This window comes from Somniosus microcephalus, chromosome 5, assembly GCF_052327205.1.
Source record: "Somniosus microcephalus isolate GS21.2 chromosome 5, FLI_Smic_1.0, whole genome shotgun sequence".
Classification (NCBI taxonomy): Eukaryota; Metazoa; Chordata; class Chondrichthyes; order Squaliformes; family Somniosidae; genus Somniosus; species Somniosus microcephalus.
Window position 1 is genome coordinate 220,712,227 of NC_140991.1, and position 25,240 is coordinate 220,737,466.

Consider the following 25,240-nt stretch of genomic DNA (forward strand, 5'->3'; position numbering starts at 1 on the left):
AGATATTTGAGCTACAGGGGAGTCAAGGGTTCTGGGGAACAGGCAGGAAAGTGGAGTTGAGGCCAAAATCAGACCAGCCATGATCTTATTGAATGGCAGAGCAGGCTCGAGGGGCCAAATGGCCTACTGCTATTTATGTTTTTTGTTTTTTTTTTGTTTGTTTTTATGGGATGTGGGAGTCACTGGCAAAGCCAGCATTTATTGCCCATCCCTAATTGCCCTCGAAAAAGTGGTGGTGAGCCACCTTCTTGAACTGCCATAGTCTGTGTGGTGAAGATACTCCCACAGTGCTGTTAGGTAGGGAGTTCCAGGATTTTGACCCAGCGGCAATGAAGGATCAGCAATATACTTCCAAGTGAGGATGGTGTGTGACTTGGAGGTGGTGGTGTTCCCATGCGTCTGCTGCCCTTGTCCTTCTAGGTGGAAGTCGTCGCAGGTTTGGGAAGTGCTGCCTTAGAAGCCTTGGCAAGTTGCTGCAGTGCATCTTGTAGATGGTACATACTGCAGCCACAGTACGCAGGTGGTGGAGGGAGTGGATGTTTACGGGGGAGCCGATCAAGCGGGCTGCTTTCTCCTGGATGGAGTCGAGCTTCTTGAGTTGTTGGAGCTGCACTCATCCAGGCAAGTGGAGAGTATTCCATCACACTCCTGACTTGTGTCTTGTAGATGGTGGAAAGGCTTTGGGGAGTCAGCAGGTGAAACATTTGCCACAGAATACCTAGCCTCTGACCTGCTCTTGTTGCCACAGTATTTATGTGGCTGGTCCAGTTAAGTTTCTGGTCAATGGTGACCCCCGGGATGTTGATGGTGGGGGATTCGCTGATGGTAATGCCATTGAATGTCAAGGGGTGGTGTTTAGACTCTCACTTGATGGAGATAGTCATTGCCTGGCACTTGTGTGGCACGAATGTTACCTGCCACTTATCAGCCCAAGCCTGAACGTCGTCCAGACATTGTTGCATGCGGGCATGGACTGCTTCATTATCTGAGGAGTTGTGAATGGCACTGAACACTGCAGTCATCAGCAAACATCCCCATTTCTGACCTTATGTTGGAGGGAAGGTCATTGATGAAGCAGCTAAAGATGGTTGCGCCTAGGACACTGCCCTGAGGGACTCCTGCAGCGATGTCCTGGGGCTGTGATGATTGACCTTTAATCACCACAAGCATCTTCCTTTGTGCTCGGTATGACTCCAGCCAGTGGAGAGTCTCCCCACCCCCCACCCGATTTCTTATGCATTTTTGTGGACCAACACATCCTTCACTCGCCCAATACCATGTAAAAGGGCTTGCCAGAAATAGCACCAGGCATACCTTAGAATGAGGCATCAACCTTGTGTAGCTACAAAAAAGAGCTACCTGCATGCTATAACACAAAATTAAACATGCTATATGTGGACCTAGGTAGTGTTACAATCAACAGATCAGGCACAGCTCCATAGCCCCATCACATTCAGTCAAGAATGATGATAAACAATCAGGCAACTAATGGGAGGTGGTAACTCCACATGAAATCCCATCCTCGACCAAAGATGCAGCCTAGCACACGAGTGTAAAAGACATTGTTTGCTGGCGTCTTCAGCCTAAGTGCCAAGTGAATGATCCAACTCTACCTACTCCCAAGGTCCCCGTCATAGATACCAGTGTCCAGCCAATTTGATTCACTCGTGACATGAAGAAGTGGCTGAGAGCACTGTACATAACAAAGACTATGGGCCCCAACAAAATCCAGCTGTACTGCTGAGAACCCACACACCTCCTCCTAGCCAAGTTGTTCCAGTGCAGCTATGACAATGGTATTTACTAGGCACAAAAAGCAGACCAAATCTAACCTAGCCAATTGCCACCCTATTAGCAAAGTGATTAGGAAGTAGCCATCAATAGTTCCATCAAGCCGTATCTAATCATTAATAACCCGCTTACCGATACACAGTTCAAGTTCTGCCAAAACAAGGCACAAGTCAGGAGTGTGATGGAATACTCTCCATTTGCCTGGATGAGTGCAGCTCCAACAACACTCAAGAAGCTCAACACCATCCAGGACAAAGCAGCCCGCTTGATTGGCATCCCATCCACCACCTTCAACATTCACTCCCTCCACCACCAGCGTACCATGGCTGCTGTGATGATTGACCTTTAATCACCACAAGATGCACTGCAGCAACTCGCCAAGGCTTCTTCGGCAGCACCTCCCAAACTCGGGACCTCTTCCACCAAGAAGGACAAGGGCAGCAGGCGCATGGGAACACCACCACCTCCAAGTTCCCCTCCAAGTCACACACCATCCTGACTTAGAAGTATGTCGCCGATCCTTCATCATCGCTGGGTGAAAATCCTGGAATTCCCTACCTAACAGCACTGTGGGAATACCATCACCACACAGACTGCAGTGGTTCAAGGCGGTGGCTCACCACCACCTTCGAAGGCAATTAGGGATGGGCAATAAATGCTAGCCTTGTCAGCGACGCTCACATCCCATAAACGAATAATTTTAAAAAAACACTTGGTTTTAGATCTCATCTCAGCCTTGGGCACAAGAACTGAATGCCAGAGGAGAAGCAAGTGTAAATGTCCCAAGCATCATGGCAGCGTTCAACTGCGCAGTGCCACAGAGCTCTAGGTCAATGGGAATAAAAGGAAAACTCTCTAATGTTCAGACGCGTACCGAACACACTGGAAAATGGCATGCTAGTCAGCAGTCAATCATCGCAGCAGGAGTTAGTCAGCGTAATCATATCCAACTGCTTCAATGACCTCCTCTCCAGAAGTGAGGCTGATCATTGATGATCCAGTGTTCATCACCATGCACAACTTCTCTCATAATGATGCAGCCCATAGCAGGACTTGGAATGACCATCTGTACATAATATTCACACCAACTAAATGCTAGGTTACGACAATCTCCAACAAAAGAAAGCCCAACCACTTTCCTCTGGTCTTCAAATGGAGCCATTATTTCAAGTTCTGCACGAACAGCTTAACTTGACCAGCCATAACACCACCATAGCAGGGCTGGGTACTCTGCATAAATTGCCTCACCTTCTGACCGCTCCAAGCCTCTCCATCTGCACTCAATATTTATCTCTGCATCACTAGCATTTTATGGCTGCAGTATGTACTACCTACAAGATGCAGTGCAGCAACTCATCAAGCTAACTTCAACAGCACCTACAAGCCCCAAGACCAACACCAAGGACAAGAGCAATCATCTCCACATTCCTCTTCAAATGACACGTGATGGGAGTTGGGCATATCACCATTTATTGTCATTGAGTCGAAATCCTGGAATTACCAATCTGAACACCATCGTGGCACCACAAAAACTGTAGCAGTTCAAGGCAGTGGCTCATCACCACTTGACAGGCAACTAGAGATTGGCAATAAATGCCTGCCAACTTTTCCACATCCTGTGAACAAATTTTAAAAAACCCCGAGCAAGCAAGAGAGCAGAATTTGAGTAGGTGGCGCAGGTGGAGAAACAGACAGACTTGATGGCACGAATGGCTAGTTTCCGTGATAGAACATAAGAAATAGGAGCAGGAGTAGGCCATTTGGCCCTTCGAGCCTGCTCCGCCATTCAATAAGATCATGGCTGATCTTCTACCTCATCTCCACTATCCCCATATCCCTTGATTCCCTTAATATTCAAAAATCTATCGATCTCTGTCTTGAATATACTCAATGACTGAGCCTCTACAGCCCTCTGGAGTAGAGCATTCCACAGATTCACCACCCCGAGTGAAGAAATTTCTCATCTCAGTCCTAAATGGCTGACCCCTTATTTTGAGACTGTGACCCCTGGATCTAGACTCCCCAGTCAGGGGAAACATCCTCCCTGCATCTACCCTGTCAAGCCCTGTAAGAATTTTGTATGTTTCAATGAGATCACCTCTCATTCTTCTAAACGCCAGAGAATACAGGCTTAGTCTACTCAATCTCTATTCATAGACAATCCACCCTATCCCAGGAACCAGTCTGATGAACCTTTGTTGCACTCCCTCTATGGCAAATATATCCTTTCTTGGGTAAGGAGACCAAAACTGTACACAATACTCTAGGTGTGGTCTCACCAGGGCCCTATATAATTGAAGTAAGACATCTTTACTCTTATACTCAAAAAAATCCTCTTGTAATAAAGGCCAACATACCATTTGCTTTCCTAATTGCTTGCTGTACCTGCATGTTAACCTTCAGTGATTTGCGTACAAGGACACCTAGGTCCCTCTTAACACCAACATTTCCCAATCTCTCACCATTTAAAAAAGTCTACTTTTCTATTTTTCCTACCAAAGTGGATAACTTGACATTTCTCCAGATTATATTCCATTTGCAATGTTCTTGCCCACTCACTTAGCCTGTCTATATCCCCTTGAAGCCTCCTTGCATCCTCCTCACAACTTAATTTCCCACCTAGCTTTTTATCATCAGCAAACTTGAATATAATACATTTGGTCCCCTCATCCAAATCATTGATCTACATTGTGAATAGCTGGGGCCTAAGCACTGATCCTTGTGATACCCCACTAGTTACAGCCTGCCAACCCAAAAATGGCCCAGTCATTCCTACTCTGTTTTTTGTCCGTTAACCAATCCTCAATCCATGCTAGTATATTACCCCCAATCCCATGAGCCCTAGTTTTGTTTAATAACCTCTTGTGTGGCACCTTATCGAATGGCTTCTGAAAATCCAATTACACCACATCCACTGGTTCCCCCTTATCTATTCTGCTGGTTACCTCAAAAAACTCTACGATTGTCCTTTCATAAATCCGTGTTGACTCTGCCCAATCCTATTATTTTCTAAGTGCCCTGTTACCACATCCTTAAATAATAGATTCTAGCATTTTCCCTACTACTGATGTCAGGCTAACTGGTCGGTAGTTCCCCATTTTCTCTCTCCCCCTCTTCTTAAATAGTGGGGTTACATTTGCTAACTTCCAGTCCGTGGGAACCGTTCCTGAATCTATGGAATTTTGGAAAGTGACAACCAATGCATCCACTATCTCTATAGCCACCTCTTTCAAAACCCTAGGATGTAGACCATCAGGTGCAGGGGATTTATTGGTTTTCAGCCCCTTTAATTTCTCCAGTACTATTTTTTTTTTTTTTTTTTATAAACCTAATTTCTTTCCAGTTCCTGATTCTTGCTGGAGCCTTGGTTCTCCACTATTTCCGGGAAGATTTTTGTGTCTTCAGTGAAGACAAACACAAAGTATTTGTTTAATTTCTCTGCCATTTCCTTATTCTCCATTATAATTTCTCCTGTCTTAGCCTGTAAGGGACCGACATTTACTTGCGCTAATCTTATTTTTTTACATACCTATAGAAGCTTTTACAGTCTGTTTTTATGTCTTTTGCTAGTTTACTCTCATTCTATTTTCCCTCTCTATCAATTTCGTGGTCCTCCTTTGCTGAATGCTAAAATCCTCCCAATCCTCAGGCTTACTACTCTTTTTGGCAACATTATAAGCCTCTTCCTTTGATCTAATACTATCTTTCACTTCTCTTGTCAGCCACAGTTGGACCACTTTTCCTGTGGGAGTTTTGTGCCTTAAAAGGAATGTATATTTGTTGTAAATTATGTATCAATTTTGTAAATGCTAGCCATTGCTTGTCTACAGTCATACCTTTTAATGTAGTTTCCCAATCTACCGTAGCCAACTCGCCCTCATACCTATGTAGTTTGCTTCGTCTAGATTTAAGACTCTAGTTTCGGATTTAACTAAATCACTTTCAAACTTAATATAAAATTCTATCACATTATGTTTACTCTTCCCTAAAGGCCCCTTTACCACAAGGTTATTAATTAACCCTTTCTCATTGCACAATACTAGATCTAAAATAGCCTGTTCCCTAGTTGGTTCCTCAACATACTGATCTAGAAAACTATCTTGCATACATTCCACGAATTAGTCCTCTATACTATTACTGCAAATTTGGTTTGCCCAGTCTATATGTAGATTAAAGTCCCCCATGATCACTGTATTACCCTTGTTACATGCACCTCTAATTTCCTGATTTATACTCTGCCCTACATTAGAACTACTGTTTGGGGGCCTATAAACAACTCCCAGCAATGTTTTCTGCCCCTTGCGGTTTCTTAGCTCCACCCAAACTGATTCTACTTCTTGATTTTCAGAGCCAAGATCTTTTCTCTCTACTGTCTTTATCCCATCCTTTATTATCAGGGCTACCCCTCCTCCTTTTCCATTTTGCCTATCTCTTCTAATAGTTTAGTATCCTGGAATGTTTCGTTCCCAACCTTGGCCACTTTACAACCACATCTCCGTTATGGCTATTCGATCAAACCTGTTCATTTCTATCTGCGCTATTAATTCATCCATTTTGTTGCGAATGCTTCACACATTCAGATATAGTGCCTTTAGCTTTAACTTATTTCTATTTTTCCCCCTGATGTCACCTTAGTCACTGATGCCTTATTACCTTTGTTACTCTCTCTGTCCCTCCTGACCCACTCTGCTTACTTTTACCCAAAACTCTGCTCTGTTCTAGAGCCTTGGCATTATTCTTCCCATCCCTGATGCCCCGCAATGTCTGCACCTCAGACACCAGCTTGAGCTAAAGTTCCTCAAGATGCAGGCACTTACTGCAAACGTGGCTGTCCGGGATCACAATGCTCTCCACAAACTCCCACATTCTGAGATGCAATAGCAATACTGGCTGCTCCCACCTTGATAACTCTTGATACAAAGCACAATGCTTCAGTAGTTGCAATATCTATCAAGTGTCAGTGAATAACCTGCTTGTTTTAACTGGAATTTCAACTCAAGGAATGGATTTGCAGGCTTTTTTGTTGGACATTAGCAAGGATTTAACTCCAGAAACCATAGATTTTTTTTGTTTGCAGTATTGAATCTCAAATGGCTGAATATTTCCTTAACGTTTGTTTAAACTGCTTGTTAAATAGAGGTTGAGAAATGGACAATATTTGATCTTGTGTAGACCAGTCTCATTTTACATAGGATTACATATGATATACGGCACAGAAATAGGCCAATCAGCCCAACCAGTCTATGCCAGCGTTTATGTTCCACTCGCGCCTCCTCCAGTCTTTCCTCATCAGCACACCCCTCTATTCCCATCTCCCTCATATGCTTGTCTAGCCGCTCCTTAAATCCATATATACTATTTGCCTCAACTACTCCCTGTGGTAGCGAGTTCCACATTCTCACCACTCTCTGCATAAAGAAGTTCCTTCTGAATTCCCCATTTGATTTCTTGGTGACTATCTTATATTGATGGCCTCTCGTTACACTCTTCCCCACAAGTGGAAACACTCTCTGTATCTACTCTGCCAAAACCCTTCATAATTTTAAAGACCTCTATTAGGTCACCCCCTCAGCCTTCTTTTTTCCCCCCAAAGAGAAAAGCGACCCAGCCTGTTCATCCTTTCCGGATAGGTATACCCTCGCATTTCTGGTATCCGCCTTCTAAATCTTCTCTGCACCCTCTCCAGTGCCTCTATATTCTATTTATAATATGCCGACCAGAATTGTACACAGTACTGCAAGTGTGGTCTAACGAAGGTTCGATACAGGTTTAGCATATCACAAATTTTCAACTCTCTCCCTCTAGAAATAAACCCTAGTGCTTGGTTTACTTTTTTAATGGCCTTGTTAACCTGTCACTACTTTTAGTGATGTGTATTTGTACTCCCAGATCCCTTTGCACCTCTACCCCACCGAGACTCGCACCCTCCAAGTAATAAGTGACCTCCCTATTCTTCCTACCAAAATGTAATACCACAGATTTATCGGTGTTGAAATTCATTTGCCAATTATATGCCCATTCTGCAAGTTTATTAATGTCTTCCTGTAATTTATTGCAGTCCTCCTCAGTATTGACTATTCCAACCCCTCCCCCCCACACCAATTTGGTGTAGTCTGCAAATTTAGAAATTGCGTTTTTGATTCCAAAGTCCAAATCGTTAATATAAATTGTGAACAACATTGGTCCCAGCGCTGATCCTTGTAGAACACCTTCTGCCACTGAATAGCTACCCTTTACCCTACTTTGTCTTGAAGCCAGCTAGCTATCCATTCTGCTACTTGTCCCCTGGCTCCGCATTCTCCGACCTTATCGAAGGCCTTTTGAAAAATCTAGAAAAATTACATCTACTGCATTACCACTGTCTACTCTCCATGTTACCTCTTCAAAAAATTCAGTGAGGTTGGTCAAGCAAGACTTTCCCTTTTGAAATCCACGCTGACTATTCTTCATTATATTTTGGGTTTCTAGATGTTCTTCTATTTTATCCTTTAGTAGGGATTCCATTATTTTTCCTACCACCAATGTTAAGATGACTGGTCTATAGTTCCCTGGACATGTTCTATCTCCCTTCTTAAATATAGGTATTATTATGTTAGCTATCTGCCAGTCCTCTTGCACTACACCTTTTTCTAACAAATTATTAAATAAGTGTAGTAATGCTTCAGCTATCTCTTTCCTAGATTCTTCTAAAATGCGCAGATGCAATCCGTCCGGACCATGGCTTTTTTTTCCTGAGTTTGATTAGTTTATTTAATATATATCCTCTTTATTTTAAATGCAGTTATTTCATTACTAATCTCATCATTCAATGTCATGTCCACCTGTTCTATCACCCTGGTACAGACTGAAGCAAAGTAATTATTTAATATTTCTGCCATCTCTATTGCTGCCTGTGGTATTATCCTGTCCATCCTGACCTCCCCTTTTTTTTAAAAAATTTGTGCCTGTAAAATATTTTACTATTTTGTTTTATGTTCCTTGATAATTTAATTTCATAGTTCCTCTTTGCCTTCCTAATTGATTTTTGGAAAGGCAAATTGTTTTTTCACTTCTCTCCTAATTTCTTCGTATTCTCCTTATGATGTTCTCCCCTGCTGTCCATGTACTTAATGTATGCCTCTTTCCTTACCCTCAATTTTCTTATGGCTTTATTCATCAATGGCGTATTCATCAAATTAGTGTTTCATTTGGTTTTTTTTTTATAAAAGCGGAATATATTTTTCCTGCACTCTGTTGAATACAGTTTTAAATGTTTCCCATTGCTGTTCTACGTCATTGTTTGTCAATATTGTTGTCCATTTTATTTTCCCAAGCTCTATTCTTAGCCCCTCAAAAATCAGCTTTTCTCCAATCTATTACCCTGGTCGTCGTCATACTTATGTCCTTCCCAATTATTATCTTAAAGCATATATTATGGTCACTATCGCCTAGATGTTCCCTTACTTTTACTTCTCTTATCTGCTCCGGTTCAATCCAGATTACTAGATCCAATAGCGAATCCTCCCTTGTTGGGCTTTTTACATATTGGGTTAGAAAGGAGTCCTGTACATATTGTAGGAACTCCAATCCCGTATCCCCTTTACCTACCTTTTCTGTCCAATTAATAATCGGGGGTAGTTGAAACCCCATGATTATTCTACAATGTTTTTTACTCATTTCCCCAATTTGTTTGCATATTTCTTCCTCCACCTCCCTTCCACTATTTACATGGTCTGTAAACTACTCCTATTAATGTGATTGATCCTTTTTTATCTTTTATCTCTAGCCACATGAATTCGATTTGTCTTGCTGATAGCTGCGTCACTTTTTTCTACTGCCATCATATTACCCCTAATAAGTACAGCTACTCCACCTCCCCTCCACCCCCCCTTTTCTAAATACGTTATACCTTGCAACGTTTAATTCCCAGTCCTGATTTTTCTACAGCCACGGCTCAGTAATCCCTACTGTGTCTGGTTCCTCGCAACACATGACTGCCTCCAGCTCTCCTGTTTTATTACAGACACTGTGTGCACTGCTGCACAGACAGTTTAACTCATTTTTAATAGCAGTTCCTTTCACTTAATTTTTAATAATCTTTTTCACCCCTGTTCTATAACTATTTATTCCCTGGCCATCAATGTCCTCCCGCACTTTATTCTTTCCTATGCTCTCTTTCCCTGTTTTGTTTATATTTAGGCTGGTTTCATTTATTGTAGATCACTCCCTGCCCGCCCCGCCCCCCACCCCGCACATTTTACTAGTTTAAAGCGTTGACTTGATGATTTTATTTTAAAAACTCAAAAATCCAATAATATTAATGAAGCATTACAGAATAAACAGCACAAAAGGTAGTCTCTGCTTAAAAAATTGAAATAAACTACTCAACTCAAAGTCGACCAATTAGTGACGAATCAGATTGTAGAAAAATGAGGTGGAGAAATATTTGCATACCATTCAATGTGTTTTATTAGAGACTGAAGCATTTATTTCTACCAAAACCTTTAGCCATCTGGGGTACTCAAAATGTATATAGACTGATAGCAAGCTAATCAAGATCATAAATGTGACTTTGCCCATCCATTTCCTTTGGAAGTGCTAGACAGAAGACTATTCTAGTTAGATAGATCAATAGTAAGATTTATTAGTAAACCGTAATCCTCACAAAGCAAGCTTCTAGAATACTTAAAATTGATTTTACAAAATAAAGCTAGCTTTATTATTAGGAAAATGCTCCATTTGTTGGTATCTCCATTTGTTTATATCATTGATATAACTATCAATCCAGAGTGTAAATGAACAATTGAACCTGCCTCCAAGTTTCTGGCTCTACTATCTACTCTGGAAAGGTGGTTATCCTCAGACCACTTGCAATTGGCTTCCAACAGCCAGTTTAGAGCATAATTAAGGCTCGAGAGCAAATCATCAAAAATGCAATTCAACAAATCTCAACTCATGAATTAAAACCTGTACTAAATTATATTCTGATACATGTGCTGTATTGCAAGTAACTGAGCTTCCGAGTAACTCATTGAATTTAATCCAAATGAGTAGCTAAACTATACAAACCAAATAGGTTCAATCCCTGGTCTGTCCCAATTTAGCAGATTGCAGCCAGAGCAGTAGGATGGGCACTAAAATTGTCTCTACTCTTGGAGCGGGAAAAAAAACCTAATCAGCTTTGGTTGCTGTTTCTGGTCAATATAAAAAGTGCCTTTCATGACCTCAGGATGTCCCAAAGCACGTTACAGCCAATAAAGTACTTCTTGAAGTGTAGTCACTGTTGTAATGCAGGAAAATTTGCACACAGCTAGGTCCCACAAACAGGAATGAGGTAATGACCAGATTATCTGTTGTTAGTTGAAGGATAAATATTGGCAGGACACAGAGGAGAAAAAGTGCCATGGGATCTTTTACTTTCACCCGAGGGGGCAGATGGGCCCTCAGTTTAACATCTCATCCAAAAGACAGCACCCGGTCAGTACTGCACTGGAGTATAAGTCTCTGGAGCGGGACTTGAACCCACAACCTTCTGTCTGAGGTGAGATTGCTGCCCACTGAGCTATGGCTGAGAAAACAAGGCAGGATCTGGCTTGGTCTTGAAGCTCCTTGTGATAGAATTGGCTGCCAATTCACTGTCAAGACTTGCACATGAATAGCAGCTGGTTGGGCAAAATACTAGAGAATAACAGGAGTCATGTCTTCAAGACTGGGGCTAAGGATGGGGGAAAAGAGAGGAGAAAGAAAGTGTGACTATTAAAAATAGCTTTAAATATTAATCTAAAATTTCAGACTCAATTATAAAACCTCCATTTGTATCAGTATTCCAAGTAAATTACTCCTACGTTACAGTGCATTTCCAGGGGGGAAAAAGCTGGACAACACCTATAAAATGGAGTGTCATGGGGGAAACCATAGACCTGTACTGTCTGCAATATCAAATTGGATTTGAGTGCATATACATGAGTAGTGCATTCATTCAGATATGCAAGTACCAAACCAACAAGGGTCTCAAAACATATTTAATCACCCAAGACATAATGATAGTGAAAAAACTTCTTGTATAAACTATGAAAATGGCCAGAATCACAACACCTCAGGATAATTTAAAATGCTTTGTAAGAAAACCAGTATATATTAACAAAATGTGCATACAAACTATGTGAAGATAAACTGCTAGTCCTGACAGAAGGACAGGAGTACAATTAAGATTTTTCCTACGACAAAAATATTAGCTCACTTCCAAATTAAAAAGCAAATTAAGTGGCAATAAAAGTTAATTATTGTTGAACTGCATTTTACTAAATAGCAGCTGCACACACTTGTCACTATTGAGTTTATGACGACTCAATACCATACACTCGGCACGGCATTCAAATGCAGAGCTGGTGCAGTGGAGGTCCAGGTTTTTAATATCACTGGTCTTCGATGCCAGTGTGGACTTGAAATTCATGACTGAGGTTGATAAATAACAAGAGCTGTGATTTTGAAACACATTTCACTACTTTATGCTACCATAACCATGGTAAGCATTTTGAGACATACTTCAAGTACCTACCTTTGAATACCCACTCCCCGGTTTCAATAGCCCCCTCCCCCATCCCGATAGATTAAGTTGCACAATTTGGTTGAGCACACAGGCTATAAAACTGCAAACAAACCAGCATGCTCATTTATGAAAGGAATTCAATCTCAGTAAATTAAAAGTCTGAATACTTGTAGAATCTGAATAGTTAAAAGATGTAATTTTATTTCTACCAGTGGGTTAACTGATATAGTGCAAGCTACATTTTTGTATTTGTTTAGTCAAATCAAATCTTATTGTCATTGTTAGTGCACAAGTGCAGTACAACGAAATGTAGGCTTGCGGCTCCCGAGAGTGTACATTTGGATTAAGACATTTAAACATGGGGGAGGGGGCAGCGGAAGCAATAGAGTTGCCTTTCCAAACATTTTACAAAATCTATCTTAATACTACTATTCACATTAAAAATAATTGCTCAGGTATGTACGAACTAGCTGTTAGATTCAAAGATGGGTTTTAATTCTTAGAACAGAGACTGACAACATGCAGCCAGGAACAGAGAGCAGAAATGCCAGCAAGGTCGAATATCAAGCATCAAAAGACAAATAGAAGTGATAAGGGAATCGTAAAATGCAAAGCAACACAGGAAGGGATAATAGACAAAAATGGAGCCGAAAATTTATAAAATGTCCTTAAAGAAACATAACAAAAAACAATCCTCAGAAAGATAAGGAGGCCTTGTCAGTCATGCAGAAAGGGACGGCTTCCCGCTTCACAATTGGACAATAGGATGGGGGATCAAATGATCGACACCAGGTGATTACCAGCCCACCGAAATAACTATAAATATAGACGACCGAGAGAGAGAATCAGGCAGTCAGGGGCGAAGGCTTCCCCAAGGTGGCTACGGCCAAACACCTTGGTCAAGTTTAGCCTCTGAGGTGGCCGACGGCCTAACACCTCCAACAGCTTGAGAGATGACCCAACGGAAGTGACCGCTGCAGCAGACTGCAGGAATCCACCCAATCCGAGACCACCGTACTGCCTCCCCGTCCGTCCGGTCGTGGCATTCCGATTCGGGAGTCGTAGATCACTCCTACGGTCTCGGGTTGTATGTCTATTATACTCGGTTTAAACCATATGCTTTAAAACTGTAGCTCTTTAATAAAAGCCTTACAACTTCTAAAACTCTTTTGGGTAATCTGTGTGTGGCCTGTGATCCATAATCTTACAGGTATAAATACAAAGCGGCAGTTAAAAAGAGGTTTCATTGTCAGCAGCAGCCAAAGTGTAGCGAGTAGGAATAAATATGACTCAAATTTGTGATATCAATATGATCTGAACATTTTAACTGTACGCAATTCAGTTGAAGGCCACATCATTAAAATCACTGACCTGAAAAATATAACCTATGAATTTGAACATTTAAATGAATGCAGAATGGCAAAGATATTACATACCTCAAGGTCATTTATGACCCTGGAGAGGATTCCCCCAGCCAGAAAACACAGTTAACATATTTTATCGTAGCCCCAGACTAGACAAAAAAAATGAAGCACAGAACATGGACTGATAAAGAATAATACATCCTGACTTCTCCATAACAATCAATTGTGACATCATCAAAGAGTGAAGTGCAGTAATTTTCCACACTTGAGTAGCTTATGCTCAACACCTTGAAGTATTTACCAGTTTTGCATAAACTGCAACCTATGCTTTGCAACATCAGTCTATTCTACAGGTGAAGTCACCTGCCTTCATTTGGTGGGAAGAGATCATAAAATCACTTCACAAACTAATCATTTTTAACATTAGATTCAAATGGTAATGTAGCCTACTAGAATGAATATAAAGATCATCTAGTCTAAACAAAGCTTAAAGCTTCTATCCAAAAGTATAAATTACTGCACACAGGACTCCAGCAATCAATTTTCTACTACCTGTCTCTGCACTACAACAATGTATGTTAATATAGGGCCTTTAATATAGAACAATGTTCCAAGTTCTACAAAGAAAACACTTCAAGGACCACGGGGTAGAAATGCATGGTCACAATTTGCACTAGCTTCTTTGGGAGAACAAACACAGCCTGTGTGACAAAGTTCAAGTAACAGAGAGAGAGAGAGAGAGAGAAAAACTGGCTCATCTGATCATAAACTTGCCGCTGAGACTGGGATTCTACTCACTCAGCTCCAGGCAATTCTGCAAATAGTCTCCTAACAGGTAGGGCAAGCAACAGGAAGCTGGCTAGTGGTCCGTGCCATACAATTGCAAGAGAACCACTTTATATATTTGCGGGGCCCTAAGCCAACCTGTTCATAATGTTTCTGTGCATAGGCAATAGGAATTTGTCACTATTGGCATAATGTGCACATCCATATCAAGGAAACAAACACTGCTCATGCAGAGTTTTCAGCAGCATGGTGAGTCTTTAGCATAGTAATGGGTTTCCATGAATTTAGACAGCCAGTTGATCCAAATAAGTCAAGAATCAATATATTACATTATAGTTTATAAAACCATGGACCTGTAGTAGCATATATGACTCAAGTGTGTGTGACTGGCTCTATGGACTGTTTGAGAGTTAATTACCAACTCACACTCTTTGGGCCATGCTTTATTCAGAACTTGCAGAACCTATAGCATGTTGGGGAGGAACAAGTCACTTTAAACCTATGGTTCAAAAAGCTTTCTACCACTGGGGGAATTCCTCTCCCATGTCTGGGTTTGCAATGATATCTATTCTGCTAGTAACTAATTATGGCTAAGGGGGAACCAGTGGATGTGGTGCATTTGGATTTTCAAAAGACATTCGATAAGGTGCCATGCAAAAAAGGTTATTAAACAAAATTAGGGCTCATGGGTTTGGGGGTAATATACTAGCATGGATTGAGGATTGGCTAATGAACAGAAAACAGTAGGAATAAACGGGTCATTTTTGGGTTGGCAGTGGGGTACCGCAAGGATCAGCGCTTGGACCTCAGCTATTCACAATCTACATCAATGGTTTGGATGAGGGGACCAAATGTACTATATCCAGGTTTGCTGATGATACAAAGCTGGGTGGGAATGTAAGTTGTGAGGAGGATGCAAGGAGGCTTCAAGGGTAATAGACAGGCTAATTGAGTGGGAAAGAACATGGCAAATGGAATATAATGTGGAGAAATGTGAAGTTATCCACTTTGGTAGGAAAAAAAAGCAGAGTATTTTTTAAATGGCGAGAGATTGGGAAATGCTGGTGTTCAGAGGGACCTGGGTGTCCTTGTGCGCGAATCACTCAAAGTTAACATGCAGGTACAGCAAGCAATTAGAAAGCAAATGGTACGTTGGCCTTTATTACAAGAGAATTTGAGTATAAGAGTAAAAGGGGGGAAAAAATTGAGTCGCGCCCCTTTTGGGGTGCTAACTTCGCCGGGGTGCTACTTTTAGCAAGTATTAGCACCCCTGCAGCTGAAATTCATCAGTAGCGCCCCAAGAGGGAAGCAGGGTGCTACTGGAAGCACCCCGCCTCCCTCTTGGGACGCTGCAAGTGAATATCGTGGCGCTACGTGCCACAGTACTGCAGGCCTTCCTCCCCTTCTTAAAAGGGGAGGGGCTATGCACAGCACGACCCGGCTGGGCTACCAGGGATCGGAGTGCCGGCATTCCATATTGTGGGGGGGGGGGGGGGGGGGGGGGGGGGGGGCGGCGCTTCAGGAGGAGGCTGGGGATGGCAGAGGGGGCAAGTGCTGGCAGGCAACCAGCAACAAAAATGGCTGCCCGGCACCTTCCCTTTCATTAGCGCCATTCCAGCCACAGGTAGGCCCCCCTGACATAGCATCCAGTGGCTGAAGATCGCAGCCGGGGCGCTGCACACGGCGATGAAGTGCCGCTGGGCACAAACGGTTACCGCTGCCACTAACCTCCTGCTGAATTTCGCGGGAGGCGTTGGCGGCGCTGCACCTGGGCGCTAGGTGTTTTGTGCCCCATTAGTTCCCTAACGGGAGGCGCAAAGCAACCAAATTTTTAGGCCAAGATGTCTTAGTGCAATTATATAGGACCCTGGTGAGACCACACCTGGAGAATTGTGTACAGTTTTGGTCTCCTTACCTAAGGAAGGATATGCTTGCCATTGAGGGAGTGCAACGAAGGTTCACCAGACGGATTCCTGTGAATCGGGGGATTGTCCTATGAAGAGATTGAGTAGACTAAGCCTGTATTCTCTGGTGTTTAGACGAATGAGAGGTGATCTCATTGAAACATACAAAATTCTTACAGGGCTCGACAGGGTAGATGCAGGGAGGATGTTTCCCCTGGCTGGGGAGTCTAGAACCAGGGGTCACAGTTCCAGAATAAAGGGTCGGCCATTTAGGACTGAAATGAGGAGAAATTTCTTCACGCAGAGGGTGGTGAATTTGTGGAATTCTCTACTCCAGAGGGCTGTGGAGGCTCAGTCGTTGAGTATATTCAAGACAGAGATCGATAGATTTTTGAATATTAAGGGAATCAAGGGATATGGGGATAGTGCAGGAAAGTGGAGTTGAGGTAGAAGATCAGCCATGATCTTATTGAATGGCAGAGCAACCTCCAGGGGCTGAATGGCCTACTCCTGCTCCTATTTATGTTATGAGTCAACAACTCCATTATCGTTGTATCGTGCCACTACAAGGATGGTAGAAGGCGAACTAGATGGACCATGGGCTGTCTTGTCTAACAATTTCTATGATCTGAGGAATACAAGGTAAAGGAAGAACCATTTCACTCCAACGTGTTAACAGATGTGTTTTTTTTTTACAACAGATCAGTGATTTGTCAACTACTGGTCCAACAACCTTTAAGAGCATTAAATTTATAATGTATACGTAGACACAGAAGTAAACATTAAGAGTAGACAAAATATTTTGACTACCCTTAGCAAGACCATAAAAAAGGTTGAAATTATAGTTTGGGATTTTCAAACATGACTTGAATAAACCTCCACCGTTAAATCAGAAAACAAAATCCAGCTTGTCATTCTATTTCTATTTTTCTGGAGTTTCTTGGATTCATACTGAAAATGTATTGCAGTTTTGTTTCATTATTTAGGTGCCAACCACAGCTCACACTCACCTTGGAGTCAGAAGGTTGTGGGTTCAAGTCCCGCTCCAGAGACTTGAGCACATAATCCAGGTTGACACTTCAGTGTAGTACGGAAGGAAGTGTTGGAGGGGGAGGCATTAAACAGAGACCCCTGTCTGTCCCATCAAGTGGACGTAAAAGATCCTATGGCACTATTTCTATGAAGAGCAGAGGAGTTCTCTCCAGTGTCCTGGCCAATCTTTATTCCTCAAGCAACCAGATTATCTCATTCTGGTTTGTGGGACCTTGCAGTGTGCAAATTGGCTGCCACATTTCTTACATTACAACAGCGACTACACTTCAAAAAGTACTTAATCGGCTGTAAAGCAGGTTAGGACGTCCAGAGGTCGTGAAAGGTGCTATATAAATTCAAGCTCTTTATCATGTGATGATTTTACAATACCAAACAAAATCAAGCCAAATCTTTTAGTAAAAAGGGTATTATTCACTTCAGTGTACCTCAACCAACTCAATACCCAAGTTCAAAATTTTCAAATAAAAAAAAACGAACTTCAAGGAGAAAAAGCACATTACTTTCCACATAACCACAAAATCATTACTGATGTTGGCTGCTAGTAGCTGAACCACAATAACCATACCCTTCAAATGTCAGGACATAAATTAAGTTATTTCAGCCTACCTTTCTTGGGTAGTACCTTGCTGCTCTGAGATCCTAAATGCAAGTTTAGAGGATCTTCAGAACTGATGCACATACAACTAAAAGGATTTGTTGCGCAAGTCTTTGTCTTCAATTCATGAGGGGGGAATATTTTTTTTCCCCCAAAGTGGTCTATTTTCTTGAAGGCATGCAATTCCATAATTTTTTCTTCCCTATGCAGTTCTGGTCAGCCCATGCACCTCCTTCCGCCAAAGACCCAAAATGACAAGTAATGGTTTTCTTCAGTTGGGCACTAAGTCCGTATTGACAATGGCTCAAGATCAGAATGTTCAAGCGAGGCAAGCAAACCTATATCCCCCTTCAATAGCACCTTTTGTTGGTGCTCCCATACACTACATCACCCATCTGACAGTTACTTGCTATAAACAGAAACAACAATCTGACTGCATATTTTTGTGCAACAATATGTACCTTTTCCAGATTTTCTCATTTAAATTTTTTTTATTTTATTTTTTTAAAATTCGTTCATGATGCAGGCGTCGCCAGCAAGACCAGCATTTATTGCCCATCCCTAATTGAAGGAGGTGGTGAACAGCCATTTCAGAGGGTAGTTGAGAGTCAACTACACTGCTGCGGGTCTAGAGTCACATAGGCCAGAACAGGTAGCAATGGCAGCGTTCTTTCCCTAAAGAACATTATTGAACCAGATGAGTTTTTATGATAATCCAGCAGTTTCATGCTCACCATTACTTATACTAGCTCTTAATTCCAGATTTTTATTTAATTAACTGAATTTAAATTCCCCAGCTGCCGTGGTGGGATTTGAACTCACATCTCCAGATCATTAGTCCAGGACTCTGGATTGCTAGTCCAGTAACATAACCACTATACTACCGTACTCCCTTGAGAAGATGGTGGTGAGCCACCTTCTTGAACTGTTGCTATCAGTGTGGTGAAGGTACTCCCACAGTGCGGTTAGGGGGGTTCCAGGATTGTGGCCCAGTGACGATGAAGGAATGGCGATATATTTCCAAGTCAGGATTTTGTGTAACTTGGAGGTGGTGGGTGCTCCCATGCGCCTGTTGCCTTTGTCTTTCCAGGTGGTAGAGGTCTTGTCGAAGAAGCCTGAGTAAGTTTCTGCAGTGCATCTTGTAGATGGTGGAATGTTTAAAGTGGTGGATGGAGTACCAATCAAGTGGGCTGCTTTATTTTGGAGTGTTGAGCTTCCTGAGTGTTGTTGGAGCTACACTCATATAGGCAAGTGGAGAGTATTCCTTGTAGATGGTGGAAAGGCTTCGGTGAGCCAGGAGGCGAGTCACTTGCCACAGAATACCAAGCCTCTGACCTGCTCTTGTGGCTGATTCAGCTAAGTTTGTTAACGGTGACCCCCAAGATGCTAATGGTGGGGGATTCGACAATGGTAATGCCGTTGAATGTCATGGGGAGGTGGTTAGACACACTCTTGCTGGAGATGGTCATTGCCTGGCACAGTCCAAAGATGTGCGGGTTAGGTTGATTGGCTATGATAAATTGACCCTTAGTGTTAGGGGGATTAAATACGTGGGGTTACGGGGATAGGGTGGGATATGTGTTGGTGTAGGGGTTACGGGGATCGGGTGGGATATGTGTCGGTGCAGGCTCGATGGGCCGAAATGGCCTCTATCTGCACTGTGGGGTTTCTGTGATGTGTGCCATGAATGTAACTTGCCAATTATAAGCCCAAGCCTGAATGTTGTCCAGGTCTTGCTGCATGTGGGCATGGACTGCTTCATTATGAGGAGTTGCGAATGGAACTGAACACTTTGCAATCATCAGGGAACATCCTCATTTCTGACCTTATGATTGAGGGAAAGTCATTGATGAAACAGATGAAGATAGTTGGGTCTAGGATACTGCCCTGAGGAACTCCTACTGTAATGTCCTGGGGCTGACATGAATGGGCTCCAACAACCAACATTCCTTTGCGCTAGGTATGACTCCAAGCAGTCGAGAATTTTCCCCAATACTGATTGACCTCAATTTTACTAGGGCTCCTTGATGCCACACTCGGTCAAACCCTGTCTTGATGTTAAGGGCAGTCACTCTCACCTCACCTCTGGAATTCAGCTCTTTTGTTCATGGTAGGACCAAGAGTGTAATGAGGTCTGGAGTTGAATGGTCCTGGCGGAACCCAAACTGAGCATTGGTAAGCAGGTTATTGTTAAGTGCCACTCGATAGCACTGTCCGCGACCCCTTCCATCACTTCGCTGATGATTGAGAGTACACCGATGAGGTGATAATTGGCCAGATTGGATTTATCCTGCTTTTTGTGAACAGGACATACCTGGGCAATTTTCCACTTTGTTGGGTAGATGCCAGTGTTGTAGCTGTACTGGAACGGCTTGGCTATAGGCGCAGCTAGTTCAGGAAAAGAAGTCTTCAGCACTGCAGCCGGGATGTTGTCGGGCCCATAGTCTTTGCTGTATTCAGCGTGCTCAGCCATTTCTTGATATCGCGTAAAAGTGAATCGAATTGGCTGAAGACTGGCTTCTGTGATGCTGGGGACCTCGGGAGAATCAGAGATGGATCATCCATTCGGCACATCTGACTGAAGGTGGTTGCAAACGCTTCAGCCGTGTCTTTTGCACTCGTATGCTGGGCTCCACCATCATTGAGGATGGGAATGTTCCTAGAGCCTCCTCCTTTGTTAGTTGTTTAATTCCCCACCATCATTCATGACTGGATGTGGCAAGACTGCAGAACTTTGATCTGAACTGTTGGTTGTGGGATCTCTTGGATCAGTCTATAGCATGCAGCTTCCTGTGTTCAGCATGCATGTAGTCCTGTGTAGTCCAGGTTGGCATCTCATTTTTAGGTACGCCTGGTGCTGCTCCTGGCATGCTCTTCTACATTCTTCATTGAACCAAAGTTGGCCCCCCTGACTTAATGGTAAAATGAGGGATATGCCAAGCCATGAGGTTACAGATGGAATACAATTCTGCTGCTGATGGACCACAGCACCTCACGGATGCCCAGTTTTGAGCTGCTAGATCTGTTCTGAATCTATCTCATTTAGCACAGTGGTAGCTCCACATAACATGATGGAGGGTGTCCTCACAGTGTGAAGATGGGACTTAGTCTCCACAAGACTGTGCAATGGTCACTGCTATCAATACGGTCCTGGACAGATGCATCTGCGACAGGTAGTGTGGCGAGGACGAGGTCAAGTAATTTTTTCCCTCGTGTTGGTTCTCACCACCTGCCGCAGGCCCAGTCAGCCGGCTATATCCTTCAGGTCTCAGCCTGCGGTGGTGCTAGAGGCACTCTTGGTGATGGACATTGACGTCCCCCACCCAGAGTACATTCTGTGCCCTTGCTACCCGCAGTGTTTCTTCCAAGTGGTGTTCAACAGGGATGAGCACTGATCCATCAGCTGAGGGAGAGCGGTAGGTGGTAATGAGCAGAAGGTTTCCTTGCCCATGTTTGACCTGAAGCCATGAGACTTCATGGGGTCCAGAGTCAATCTGGAGAACTACCCACATGTATACACTACATTTAAGTACCCCCAACGCCTTCATTAAGATCACAGATATCGATTGTGAAGAGTAACACGGATCCTTAACTGGTCTCTACCCTTTCACAGAAATCACAGAAACCCCAGTGCAGATAGAGGCCATTTCGGCCCATCGAGCCTGCACCGACACATATGCCACCCGATCCCCGTAACCCCTACACATATCCCACCCGATCACCGTAACCCCACATATTTAATCCCCCTAACACTAAGGGTCAATTTATCATAGCCAATCAACCTAACCCGCACATCTTTGGACTGTGGGAGGAAACCGGAGCACCCGGAGAAAACCCACGCAAACACGGGGAGAATGTACAAACTCCACACAGACAGTCGCCCGAGGCCGGATTCGAACCCGGGTCCCTGGCGCTGTGAGGCAACAGTAGGAGAATCCAACCAAATCCCTACCCAACCTAGGATCCATCCTCCAATTTCATAGGACTATGTTATTATATCACAGAAACCTCAGTGCAGATAGAGGCCATTTCGGCCCATCGAGCCTGCACCGACACATGTCCCACCCAATCCCCGTAACCCCTACACCAACACATATCCCACCCTATCCCCGTTATTATAGTACAGGAACGGTAGCATAGTGGTAATGTTACTGGATGAGTAATCTAGAGGCCTGGACTAATGTTCTGGGGAGGAGAGTTCAAATCCCACCAGGGCAGCTAGGGGAATTTAAATTCAGTTAATCAAATAAATCTAGTATCAGTAATGGTGATCATTATTGGTAATGGTACCAGATGGTCGTAAAAACCCACCTGATTCGCTAATGTGGAAGGAAATCTGCTGCCCTTACTTGGTCTGGCCTACTACAGCAATGTGGTTGACTCTCTGAAATGGCCTAGCAAGCCACTCAGTTGTCACTACCACCTTCTCCAGGGCAACTGCATTTAATAATGTAAACTTAACCACCGCATTTAACTTTTCATTTCAACTTACGTACATTATCTTGAGTGATGTGCCAAAATCAGGAAATTTTAGTATCTGATTTTAGACCCATAAAACAGCTTACAAAACACAAAGTTTTAAATTACTCCAATTAATTAAAACGCTTGTTAAAAAAGTTTCCCCAAAAATACAGAAATCATTTGAGACTGCTTAATTGAGGCCTGTAACATTTTTGAACAGCCCTGTAATATTTCCCTGTTGCTCTGGCCTCGCCGTATTTCACTTTCTCTTGCTTCAGATCGCAACCAGACACTGAAGGAATAGTAATCTCCACTCGAGGCATCCTTTTAAAAAAGGTTACACATTTAAAGTACTGTATAACCAACGCCCTCGTATTTCTTTGGAACTATTTGTAACACTTTCGTTTCTGAAATATGACAAAAAGCATGTAAACAGCTGTGAACCACGCCCGCAAAAGAAAACTGTCTCTTAAATCCCAGACACCGATTTAGGACATGATTAAAATAAATTCTCAGCACCTCCTGTCCCGATTTTTCAGGACGTAAAATTAGTTTTAAAACGATTTTCAGCCAACTCCAGCATGGCAAGCGAAATAAGTCAAGTAATGTTTTAAAAAACGCTTAAACTCTCTCGTAAACGTCTTTTTTATAAAAACGCATTAATATACATTTTTGTTTGGCTACGCGAAACATATGAATTCTGTATGCCCTCGATGAGCTTGAGCAAATTCCGGTCTACTTTTATCACAAGGTTATCTAAATGTACGCAGACCGATAACTCGAAAGAATACTACTGCATTTACTGGCCATGCTTCATCCTCACGGCTTCAACACGAACCTTGTCCTCCAACCACATTCAACGCCATTTTTTGGTTTAAATATCCAACTCGAGGGCTTCCTCCCTTCCCCCACGATGGGCGTGGAGGAGGAAACATTTACTAAAGTGATAGCTCGACCACCTCTAAAAAGATTTAGACATTAAGGTTATCAGAATGGCTAATTGCATATACACACATTATATATATAAAAATATTATATGCGAGGAAAATGAATAAATTACCTTTAAACTGAATAATTGCTCGACTTATTAAAACTCCCCTTCCCCGAGGGCAATATGTTACACAGTAGTGCTAAAATCATTTTTAATCCCCTTATACAAGTGCGAATGCATTTAGTGATGATGATTTATACACAGCAGCTCCTCTCTGGTCTTACCCATGTGCTCCTACCATTGTAGGCACTGCCTCATCATTTATTCTACACGTTTCGTCCCCTTTTCTCCAATCCTTGTTTTCTTAAACGCTTTTTAAAGGTTTGTAAATTAATCTCCCCACATAAATACAAACATATACGACGTGCATTATATTTAAAAACGACTGTACACACACCATGCACTCCACCCCCTGCTCATTACTCAGGATGCATCCGAATGACTGATATTCAGGGAGAAGCCTGGGATTTTCACACTAGACAAGACACACCGCGGTCAGTATCATCCCCGCACCGCGTCTCTTACCCAGTCACCCCCACGTTGTATTTCATGGTTTTCCAGGGGGTCCCACTGTAGTAGTTCCCGTTGCTGGAGCTCAGCATGTAATTTATGCCATAAGTGCTCGCCTTGTTCTCCCTCTTCCTCCTCCCTGCTACCACCATGCTCTTTAAACTGTTATTGTGGTAGTTGTTATTCTTCACGAAGTTGCTCCCATTCCCACCACCGTTCATCTCCGTGAAATTATGATTGAAGTATGAGCCAGTGCCGGCTTTAGTCCTTCCGGAAGAGGAGAAAGAGGAGGAAGAACAGCACGAAGACGATGAAGAGCTACCAGTGCCGGATTCGGGGGAAGGGGACGAGGATGAAGATGACGAAGCTGAAGATGATTTCTGCAGTCCCCTACGGACATCCCCGTTCCCTAACCCCGGCCCCATCCCCATCTCGGGGCCGGCGGTCGAAGGGCCCGTCCTGTGTCCGGCTCCGGGCACCGAGCCCGGGCTCTTGCTGGAGGCGGCGGGGCCGGAGTTGCTGGTGAGGTTGAGGTTGCTGCTGGTCGGTTTCGTGTCCAGTGCTGGCGAGTTCAGGTACAGCAGATGGTGGTGACTTGAATTGCTTCGGATTCCTTGAGCCGTTTCCCAGATCTGCATCCACAAGGCATTGGCGGGTCCCTTCTGTTCAGGCTGAATCCAAGCCACCCTCGGATCCATTAAATGGTGATCGCTCTCTCTCTACACACTCACAAACGTAGGAAATCTCTTTTAAAAAAACTCTAATTACCTTACAATTGACCGGACTTGGGCTGCAATATATTTTTTTACTTGACTTGTTTTTCTTTAAACTACTTTTTTAAAATATTATATAAACTAAAAGCCAAGACCGGTTTCTCTACAAAAAAACTAACGCTGCACTTTGACAATATGGCGTCCTCCCCTGAACCCCCGGCCCGCCCACTACGCATGCGCGCGCATTTTTAAACTCTTCTCCCAAAACCAACCGTCAGCGGCGCGCATGCGTGATCCTCCTTTGCTGCTACCGGCCACTTCATGCGCTGAGCCACAATCGGCTCGTTTTACGCTTACGCAATTCTTCAAAGGGGCGGGGAGGAACACAGAGAAGCGGTGAAATACTGCGCAGGCGTCGATTTCTGCCTCCCACTCCTCTGCCTCCGCCGGAGAGCGTAGTCCAGGGTTCTCCGAATGGAAACAGCGCATGTTTTTGCATTCAGACCTGTGTTACATCAACACTCACCCATTTTGATTATCTTTA

At 43.2% G+C, this 25,240-nt stretch overlaps 1 protein-coding gene across 4 annotated transcripts in view; it reads right to left on the reverse strand.

Annotated features, from left to right (window-relative positions):
* Nucleotides 1–24,928, reverse strand: part of tent4a (terminal nucleotidyltransferase 4A) — a 118,306-nt gene extending 93,378 nt beyond the window's left edge. For 2 of the 4 annotated variants that reach the window (XM_085988706.1, XM_085988708.1), the window contains exon 1: nucleotides 23,999–24,928. In XM_085988706.1, the coding sequence (XP_085844832.1) occupies nucleotides 23,999–24,681 (683 nt within the window). In that variant the 5' untranslated portion in view covers nucleotides 24,682–24,928. The remainder of the gene's footprint in view (nucleotides 1–23,998) is intronic. The other 2 variants (XM_085988705.1, XM_085988709.1) reach the window with 2 other exon arrangements.
* Nucleotides 24,929–25,240: the final 312 nt, after the last annotated feature.